This window comes from Electrona antarctica, assembly GCF_951216825.1.
Source record: "Electrona antarctica genome assembly, chromosome: 20".
NCBI lineage: Eukaryota > Metazoa > Chordata > Actinopteri > Myctophiformes > Myctophidae > Electrona > Electrona antarctica.
Genome location: NC_136801.1, coordinates 4,289,636 through 4,300,565, shown reverse-complemented (window position 1 = coordinate 4,300,565; position 10,930 = coordinate 4,289,636). Strand labels below are relative to the sequence as shown.

The window sequence follows — 10,930 nt, the reverse complement described above, 5'->3', positions numbered from 1 at the left end:
ACTAAAAGATGAGAGGCGTTCAGATTATTAAAAAAGGTAAGGGTAACCCCGGAGAAGTTTGGAAAAGACGGGTGTACACGTACATTATATTCCACTAGTAAATACCTCAACACGAATGCAAAAAGAAAAAGTAAATATGTTTGAACCTGTCCTGGACTTCATTTCATTTCAATGATAATGATAATGAATTTTATTTATATAGCACCTTTTTAAAACAATGTTCCAAAGTGCTGCACAGAGCAGGGTAAAAACAAAACAAAGAAAAAATACAACAAGTCAAAAAACAAAAAGCAAATACAGTAAAAATACAGGAAATACAGTAACAATATTTAATGTCTTGTCTCATGTCTTGTATACAATCTTTGCGGCAGGAGCCAGAATGGCAGCCGTTGCAGCGGTTGGTGCAGCAGCAGAAGTCAAGTGAATGAAGTCAGCTGACCAACCATCCACTGTCACGCATCATCTCTCCTCTCAGTTCTCTCGACGAGTGCGGCAGCACACCACCTAACCACAGTCATTTTCACAAGGTAACGACGTTCATATCAACCACTGTGGGGTTTGTTTTTTATTGTGCAATGTTGTTTGAGTAGATATGATAATAATGGCGTCGGTTGATCGTGATTTTAATACATCCAAATGCGCCAAAATGGCAGAGCCAGCGATATGTGTTCCGCAAGGCCAAAGCCATATCATGTTTGTTTAGTATGCCTGTCATATGTATGTAAATATACAAGTAGCCTAATGCTATATCACATACTGTAAAATGATGATTTATAAATAAGTCAGGTAACGTTATAATTGTGCAGAGCCAGTATGTTTGTGTTGTCGTGTGGCATGTTTGTGAGCTGTGAACGCTGTGTCACTAGAACAAAATGTATTTTTTTTTTAACTTAGTAACCTAACGTTTTGCATTTTACGGTCATGATTACGCATTGATACGTGGATCTAATATTAATATACCATCGCTGGTACTGTCAGTCAGTCATTCTCTTTATAACGTTTATGCTTTATATCTGCATTTGACAGTGTCAGTCAGTGACATAATGTTATCGTTTTAGTGTCATGTGATCAGCCAGGTTGTGGTTCACAGAGGTTATTATTTAACAATTAACATCAGCATGTCAGGAATCGATGATGCTGTTGTGCATTGCATGGCCATCGCACTTACATGCAACATTTTTGTGTAACGTTCTCGCGTAGGCTCTGATCATCACTGCACCAGTGCACCTCAATGTCTGCTTCAGTGCAGCAGTGCAGTCTGTCATTTATAAAATGTCAATAGATTTGCAAAGGCCTAACAATTCTCAATTATATCCGGTCTCTTACTTACTGCCGGCTGGCATGTAGGGCAAGCAACAAAGGATCTCCACTCCTGTCTGTTCTGGGTCATCCGGTCTCTAGGACAAGTAAACAAGCACCTTTCATTTAATTTCTATACTCCTTGTTGATCAAATTGTAAATTACAACGGAGACAAAATAGTATTCGTGTTATACAAAAGGGCAAGATGAGTAAGCCCCTTGGACATTTTTTTTCTCCAAAAAATAGTGATGGGGATTTTTACACACACACACACACACACACACGCTCCTTGGACTTCCCAGTTTGAGTCCACTACATCTTTCCACTTCCTCAATCGGGTTCGTTGCAGTCAGCCAGTCATGTGTCCAGTATCATGTGATGAAGTCTTATAATGTCTATAGGTTCTTACCATGAACCTCATTTAGATGGAAATTATTATCAGGCAAAATTATTGTGAGTTATGATCTAAGAAAGTTTATAACAACGTTTGGTGACTGTAAAAAGAATGGCGATTATGAAATAACAAGCCTTAGAGTAACGCAGTGTAGTTATTTATTATAATCTTTTACTTTGAATGTTAGTGTCTGCAATAAAAGTGGACATATGTCAGCATATCAATCCAGCCAGTGTAAACGGCATGTGGTACAGTCAGGATAACACCAAAAAGTCCTGGGGAGTGGAGACTTGTTTCCATTGTGGTACTATGTATTCAATTATCAATTAATCAACATAGCATAAAATTAACACTAATACATGTCATCAACAAATACAAAACACTACACTATGTACAAAGAAGATAAAGGGGGAAAAAAACGGCAGCAGTGAATGAGACCTCCTTGACCTTGACCCAACGCAATTTGAGCTACCCAAGGTCCATGTTTTTTATTGATCATTGTTGTTGCACTACAACTATGACGATCACGCATGCAGCCTTTAGATGTCTTTGAAAACAAATAACCCTTGTAGTTCCAGGAGAGACCTATTGATGGAGCTTCTTTATTCCTGCACAGATGGTTCAAGCTAGCATAAAGGGGAGTAGTGGGAGGGAAGGACAAGGGCACAAGACTAGTGCAGTGCACACATGCTGTGTGTGTTTCTCAGTACAGAGACAATGAGCGCAGAATTTGTATTCAATGCGTCTCTATAGCTACAGTAAGCATCATAGGATGAAAGTGGTTTTTTGATGCTGTCGCAGCAGTGCAGCACCTGCCGTCAGTTGCCTGTAAATCAGCTAGGCTTGAATTCTGTCACGACTCACGACTAGCAACAGAATAGACTTCAGCAACTGCTGACTGCACAGCTTGTGTGGGTATGATAGTGTAAATGATTGGATCAGTGTGAGAGGGTAAATGTGTAAGAACAAAAGAGGAATTGCATTTAAAATGTATTGTATATGCTGTGTACTACATGCTGTGTGTGTGAAGGAGAAAGATGAGGCATCCAATCCATCAACATTGCATCGTGTATCCTCAGTGCTGCTAGTGTGGGATTCCCTTCTAATGTTAGCATGCTGCGTCACACTCTGACGCAGCTACAAGCCCTGGAGCACTGGACACGTAGCCGAAGCAGGCATGAGGAGTGCTGGTGCTGTACTAGTGTCCTACTTTGGACTCCCTAATGCTGAGATCGGATGTTGTTGAAGTGACAATTCATGATTTTAGCTGTAACCTCCTCAATATCACTATGTGGGCAAAAGATAAGACGCATACAGACTGTTAGGCAAAGAGGATCAAGTGATTGTGATGAATGCAATTCATTAAATGGTTTGATTTAGTTAGCCTTAGTTGAAAACCAGATGAATCTGTCAGTGCGGGAAAGAAATAGCCCTGATATTGTCTGGCCAGTGGCCATGCCAACTATGATTTAGTTTAGTGTGGATGATGATGATAAAACGTAAAGACAAGTCTGCAGTAAATTACAGTATTGGCCTTGTAGCAATACATTAGTTTAATATAAAATGTAGAAGAAAATATTGATTAATTGGTTGCATTTACAATTTAGGCATTTAGCCATCGCTCTTAATCCAGAGCTATTTACAGTATGCAAGTAATCTAGCAATAGTAATCTAGGATCATATTTAGATGTAGATTTAGAAAAGCCTGTTACAAAAATAATGATACAATTTTATAGTTTTCTGAAGACTGGTATTGAAACATTGCCCATGATACCCAGCCCTAAGTTGGGTATCAGTTTAAAGTTTAGACATGGAGATAAATACAATTGTTGCACTCATTCATTGCACAGATTAAAAGGACATGAAATTAAAATGGCAATAATAATAAACTTTATTTATAAAGTGCTTTTCGAAAACAATGTTTACAAAGTGCTTTACAGTGTCAAAGGATAAACAACAATCAAATAAATGCATAAAAATAGTCAGTGTAAGACAATAATAGAACCGAAGCATATACAGTACATACATGGACATGAAAAAATGAGCAACATGATGAATCTAAGGAAAGGCTTTAGTGTACAAATATGTTTTCAAATAAGGAAGTAAAGTAATGGCAACAAAATCCCTTTTTATTTGGACTCCAGTAACATTATGTATTCCTCTATTTCATAATGCTTCTATTACGACATATTCTTGTTCTTCTATTCCCAGTCAAAGATTAGCCAGTTAAGATGGACATGTCCAGGCTGCCCAAGATCCGAGATGAGGAGGACGAGAGCGAGTTTGGATACGTCCATGGAGTGTCCGGACCAGGTTAACACTGACACACTTTCACAGCATTTTACTAGTTCCATTCATTCTTTGTCCATCTTTTAATCGTTCCACAACAAATTTCACCAGCTCAGTGGCCTTGTGGTTAGAGTGTCCGCCCTGAGACTGGGAGGTCGGGGTTCGATCCCCGGCCGGGTCATACCAAAGACTCTAAAAATGGGTTGGATTGGGGGTAAGTCCCTGCGACATACTAGCGTCATGTCCAGGGGGTGTACTTGTACATCAAGCTGCCTCACGCTACAGAAACAGGAGATAGGCTCCTGGGCCTCATGGCTCGGCAAGGCTACTTACAACACATTTCAGATAACAATGTTTGGAACTGATGGAGATTACACTGGTCTGCTTTTTGTTGTTGTTTATAATGATTAAGTACATCATACATGGTGGGAAAGTTATTGCAACAAGAATATGAATAAGGGAAAATTGGTCATTTTGTTCTTTGAGAAAATTCACTTTCAGTTGTTTACACAAGACACCATTGCAGTAAGTAGGCTCATTGGCAGGTTGTTTGTCCTGTTTTCTCTAGTGGTGACAGCCGTGGCCATGGCGGGAGCAGCCATGTACGAGCTGGTTCGTGTGGGCCACTCTGAGCTGGTGGGAGAGATCATCAGGCTGGAGGGAGACATGGCCACCATCCAGGTCTACGAGGAGACATGTATCTTTTTGTCTGGCAGTATTGTTATGACACTTACAGCCTTCTGTTCTTTGAAAAAAGGGAAACGACATGCACATCCCCCAAACAAAGCTTGGGCACGTGCTGAGAAAAAAGCAGAGGAAAAACGAATACAAAAAACGATTGCACACTGAAGGCTCCAATGCGACTGATGCTCTACAGTTGTGGTGTTTCAAGCTCAAAGCTCTTCCATTTATTTGTTTTTTCTTTTCTTCTGTTCTTTGCCTTCATATCGGCTCTGGCTCATGGCGGTGACTGTTTTACGGCAGCAGTTAAGGCTCTGGAAATTTGAGTGTCTCATTAATTATCCACCAAAAGTGAAAAATCACACCTGTGTGAAGTGAGGGGCGCCAATATATTCTAACTCATGTTGATTAGGTGATGTAATGGTGATGTAAAACAAACGGTGTCAAAACAAACATTAAATTCTCTTTATTGTTAATGGCATTTAATGTTTGTCTTAGGAAAAACATGACGTAAATTTTCCCTTCATTGTCGATGGCGTTTTTAAAAACAAACATTAAACCTATATATAGGATATCAAAAATATGCAACTATTTGACCATTTATCGAGATTGCATAGGCATAGCAGATCACGTTATCTATTTGGGATATAATTATTCTGCAGGTTGTGTTTTCCTAAGCGGTGCTGCAGCTGGTGTAAGTGTGGGAGACCCTGTGCTGCGTACAGGGAAGCCTCTCTCCGTGGAGTTGGGCCCCGGATGCATGGGTTCCATCTTTGATGGTATCCAGCGGCCCCTGAAGGATATCAATGACCTGACACAAAGCATCTACATCCCACGCGGTGTGAACATAGGAGCCCTCAATCGAGATATTCAATGGGAGTTTACTCCCGGCAAGAGCCTGCGGGTATGGTCGTATTATATGCAGAAATAATATTTGGTTTCCATTCGGATATTGAATCCAGCTTGTACAATGACGTGCTTTCCTTCTTTCCTACTATCAGGTTGGCAGTCACATCACAGGAGGAGACATCTATGGGGTGGTGTTTGAGAACTCCCTCATCAAGCACAAGATCATGCTACCACCAAGAAACAGAGGCACTGTGACTTACGTGGCTCCCCCTGGAAACTACAACGTCAATGTGAGTTCCCTATGACATACCACTACAGTTGTGCATTAAGTAGTTGTGTCACTTTCTCTTTTGTGTTAACGCTGCTGGTATATTGTGTGTCTGTGTGCATTCTTGTGCGTGTGTATGTGTGTCAGGATGTGGTGATGGAGCTGGAGTTCGAAGGCATCAAAGAAAAGTTTACCATGATTCAGGTGTGGCCTGTCAGACAGATTCGTCCTGTAACAGAGAAACTGCCTGCCAATCACCCACTGCTGACAGGACAGAGGGTACTGGATGCCCTCTTCCCGTAAGTTTGTCCTCTTCTCGGATGTCTCCTGTCCAATTTGTCCCTTCACAGAGCGATACCACGGTGTCTCATACGCTTGCTGTAGCTCAGCTCCGAATCAATGCAATATATCTTTTGTGTTTACTTTGTTTTTATTCCTTTTTACAGGTTAGTACAGACAGGCAATTCAGTCAAAACAGTTCAGTCCCCCCCCCCCCCTCCCCTGTACCCCACCCCCCGTCCAGAGACAGCAGATGCAAGGATAGAGTATATAAATGTATATAGAGAATAGGATAGCACAAACATACACAAAAGACAAAGAAAATACAAAAAAACTAAACAATAAAGGCACAAACTGTAAAGAAAAAGATAAAAGATAGATATATGCATACACACATACACACACACACACACACATGTATACATATATGCATGGTAAATATTGTTAATCAATAGAAGTAATGGTAGTAATCGCCACCAGCAATCATAATCCCGGGAAGGTGGTGTATTCTGGCCACATCGACCCCAGTCCCCACTAGGGGGATGGAACATGGGGTCTAGTTACCGGTGCCCTCATCTGTCCCCTAAGGGAATGTGAAGTTTTCAGCATATGAGATAAACGTAGACCAGGTTCTGTCAAACTTCTCTCGTGAGCCATGGACATTATACCTAATTCTCTCCAGCTTTAGCATAGACAGGACTTCTTGGATCCAATCAATGCAATATATCTCATTTGAAATATTTCCCCATACTTCTGTGTCTGTGAAGGTGTGTTCAGGGAGGCACCACAGCCATCCCAGGAGCTTTTGGCTGTGGCAAAACCGTCATCTCCCAGTCCCTGTCCAAGTACTCCAACAGTGACGTCATCGTCTATGTGGGCTGCGGGGAACGTGGTAATGAGATGTCTGAAGTACTGCGAGACTTTCCTGAGGTGTGTGGTTGTAGTCACTTCATGACCTTTTCACATAGCAGTTGCTTTCCTATTGGCGTTCAGAGTGATTGACAGCATGTCTGACCCATCAGCTGACAATGGAGGTGGACGGCAAGACTGAGAGCATCATGAAAAGAACGACGCTCGTGGCCAATACTTCCAATATGCCTGTGGCTGCCAGAGAAGCTTCCATCTATACAGGTATATCTGTCAAGCTAACAAGACACCAGCTGACCCTACTTGATCCAGGGTTATCCATTTTGATTGCCTACTAACCCTACTTAGTTTAGAAAATGCTCTTGATTGAATCAGTACTAGAAAATACTCTAGCTAATCGCAGAACTCAAAGCAGTGAAAGCACCAACGTTTTCGAGGGCCCCCTTGAAAACAAGATGCTGCATCTCAAGGGGCTTATCCTCTAGTGAAATGTCAAAATAAATAAAACCAATCAATCAACGAACAATAAAGCAACAAAGTAATATGGGAAACGATGACCTGCCACGTTTAGAATATAATCAATGACAACCACAGATTGAATGCATTGTGAGATCCCTCGGGTGGATCGTGTGCTAACGGAGCATGTCTTGTCTAGGGATCACGTTGGCCGAGTACTTCCGAGACATGGGATACCATGTGAGCATGATGGCCGACTCTACGTCTCGTTGGGCTGAGGCTCTCAGGGAGATATCTGGCCGTCTGGCTGAGATGCCTGCAGGTAAGTGTGGACAATAATGGACAATACAGTATTGGGGATAAAAAAAATCATCCCTCAAACGTATGTATTTTATCTCAAAATAACATAAGAGCACAAATGTCAGTCAAGCTAATTTGTGGCTTGCTGAATGAGAATTATATTTAATAATAATAACATTTTGCCAATAGACAGTGGCTATCCTGCCTACCTGGGAGCCCGTCTGGCTTCCTTCTACGAGCGTGCTGGAAGAGTGAAGTGTCTAGGTAACCCTGAGAGAGAGGGCAGTGTCAGCATCGTTGGAGCGTGAGTGTATATCTCTTTACCACTAGGGGGAGTCAATGCTCTCATCTCTGGACAGTGACAAAAATGGTAAAGTGATGTGTTTGGTGTCTCTTCAGTGTGTCACCTCCTGGTGGAGATTTCTCTGACCCTGTGACTTCAGCCACTCTGGGTATTGTGCAGGTAAATAATATTCCAATTACATATTGGACACTTTTAAGAACACACAAAGACCACTAGGAATAATTTATGGCTGCAATCTGGTAATAAAATGTTAGGTCATTCTTTAGGAAGCAATGTTATGACCTTTTTTCTTAACCACATTTCCTTAATTTGAGGTATAATCGAGTTCTTATTGCGCTCAAATGTTCAGATGAATTCTTTGACGTCCAACAAGAATTCAGTGTCGTACAAAGGCATCCTATGTTTAATGTTATCTCACGTGTCTTCAATTTACAGGTGTTCTGGGGTCTTGATAAGAAGCTGGCTCAAAGGAAGCACTTCCCCTCCGTCAACTGGTTGATCAGCTACAGCAAATACACACGTGCTCTGGATGAGTACTACGACAAGCACTTCCCTGAGTTTGTGCCTCTCCGCACCAAGGCTAAGGAGATTCTGCAGGAAGAGGAGGACCTGGCTGAGATCGTACAGTTGGTTGGAAAGGTGAGTGGAAGGAGAAACGGTTAATAGACAGAAAATAAATTATAATAATTATTTGTATAGCACCTTTTAACCCATTTTGGGCGGGAACCCCTTTTGGTGTTTTAAGCGTTACGTTATACTTTAGCTATTGAAAAATAGCAGATCTACAAGCTTGTAGGTCTGCTATTTTTGACAAATCGTTAAAATGTGGCGCAAATCATTGAATATATATATATATTTCAGAGCGAACATTTTTAACTAAAATATTTGCTCCTGGGGGGTCCCTGGAACTACATATTTTGAGATGTGGGTCCGTGGCCCAATAGAGATAATTCTGGGGGCCATTGACATGAAAAAGGTTGAGCACCACTGACATAGAAACATAGGTTTTTCAGAAAACTGTCAGGGTTTAGAAGGCATTTGTAGAATCTTGTGTCAGGTCAAAATGGGTTAAGAACAGAGTCCGAAAGTGCTTGAGACGAATCCACAGCACAAGATGAGTTTGATGACAGTTTGATATTCTTACAGGCTTCACTGGCAGAATCAGATAAGATTACTCTGGAGGTTGCCAAGCTGCTCAAAGACGACTTCCTGCAGCAGAACGGTTACACACCATACGACAGGTAATGTCACGCACAATCACTTATACCCACTGTCCAAATCACTTCACTCATCTACCTTTAATGTGCCACTCTACACCAGTGGCGTATCCAGGAATTACGTTTTGGCCAGGCAAGATATGTTAATTGTCGTCTCCCCGCGCACAATCGTAGCACTAAAGGTTTTTAAAGAGATATACCTGCCAGACGAGTGGGATACAAAGGCTGAAAGGCATGCATTTACATTCCAATGGGTGATTGAGGGTCGCGCTCTACCACAACGGCCAATCAGCTGTCAATTTTAATAGTTCTCAGGTCTTGTTTTTGTCCTTTTTTTCTCATTGTATGGATTTTGGCCAGGCCAGAAATGGATTTGGACCGCCTCTGCTCTACACACTGACTTGAATTATTCTTTTTTTCCCCTCTCCCTTATTTCTTTTGCATCTCTTCAGGTTCTGTCCATTCTATAAGACAGTGGGCATTCTGTCTAACATGATAGCCTTTTATGACATGGCACGGCATGCAGTGGAGGCCACGGCGCAGAGTGACAATAGGATTACCTGGGCCATGATCAAAGAGCACATGGGGGAGATTCTCTACAGGATTAGCACCATGAAGTTCAAGGTGTGTGTGTGTGTGTCTGTGTCTGTGTGTCACATGAGAAACCATTGCAAACTGCAGAGGAGGAAGTCCTCGTGGGTCACGATGGACAGTGTGTGTCACACAAAGAAATGTCACCCAGGTTTGCGATGCACTTTAACGTGACTCGTTTCTCCTTGTTGCTACAGGACCCTGTCAAGGACGGCGAACCGAAGATCAAGGCAGATTATGCCCAGCTGCTGGAGGACATGCAGAACTCCTTCCGCACACTTGAGGAATAGGCTTTCTTTCACCCCTCGCCCCTTCCACTGTCATCTCAGACCCCTCCAATGCAGGATCACATTCCGCCACTCTGTGTTCCCTATACCAGTGCTCTGCCAATCTCTCTGTGTGTGCGTGTGTGTGTGTGTGTGTGTGTGTCATTGTATTATCATGTGGAGGAAAAAAGAGAAGGATGTACTGTATTCATTATGTTGCCTCACACAGGTCTACTCTGGATCCTCTGCATGCTCGTGTGTGTGTGTGTGTGTGTGTGTGTGTCTGTGTGCATGTGAGAGAGAGAGAGAGAGAGATCACATTACCCTGCCATGTCCTGCTCCGTTTACATGATTTTTGTCTGTAGCTGTGTAGGTCTTCTCGAAAGACTTAATTTGATGTTATCGTTGTTCAAAGACCATCTGTACAGAAGAGTATTGGGGATGAATTTAAAGATTCAGTCACTATTTATTGCCAGCATTTTGACATGAATGCTTTTGTTCTTTGTCCTTTTCATGTTTAGTTTTTATGGTTCTGTTTCGAGCTGTGCTGTATTGTGTACTTGCTGTGTGAATGTGTAAAGAGTCGGGCTCTGGCGCCCTCGATTGTCCACAAATGATGCGACTCCCAAAGAATAAACTAGGGGGGAAAATCTGTGTTAGCCTCATTGTTTTCATGATTGTAGTGTTTTCACTCGTCTTGCTCAACTGGTCTCTCTGCATGTCACTGTGGAATGTTCAGTTGTCCTTCCTGGATGCAATATGTTGGTAGAGAATTAGCCTTAGAAGGCAAAACCTTTGATATATTATTTAATGCATTTTAGCAAATCAAAGTATGGTCCGTATAGATATGATATAGTATGTCAAGTAGC

The 10,930-nt window shown here is 41.9% G+C and overlaps 1 protein-coding gene across 1 annotated transcript; it reads left to right on the top strand.

Moving 5' to 3' along the window:
• The first annotated feature begins 371 nt into the window (after nucleotides 1-371).
• On the top strand, nucleotides 372-10,715 carry atp6v1ab (ATPase H+ transporting V1 subunit Ab). Its single transcript, XM_079489655.1, has 15 exons — nucleotides 372-527; nucleotides 3,906-4,007; nucleotides 4,552-4,680; nucleotides 5,354-5,568; nucleotides 5,666-5,803; nucleotides 5,929-6,080; nucleotides 6,828-6,990; nucleotides 7,083-7,191; nucleotides 7,583-7,705; nucleotides 7,873-7,987; nucleotides 8,083-8,146; nucleotides 8,423-8,626; nucleotides 9,134-9,228; nucleotides 9,657-9,828; nucleotides 9,993-10,715. The coding sequence occupies exons 2-15, from the start codon at nucleotides 3,926-3,928 to the stop codon at nucleotides 10,083-10,085; spliced, it is 1,854 nt and encodes a 617-aa protein (XP_079345781.1). The 5' UTR covers nucleotides 372-527; nucleotides 3,906-3,925; the 3' UTR covers nucleotides 10,086-10,715.
• The last annotated feature ends 215 nt before the right edge of the window (nucleotides 10,716-10,930 follow it).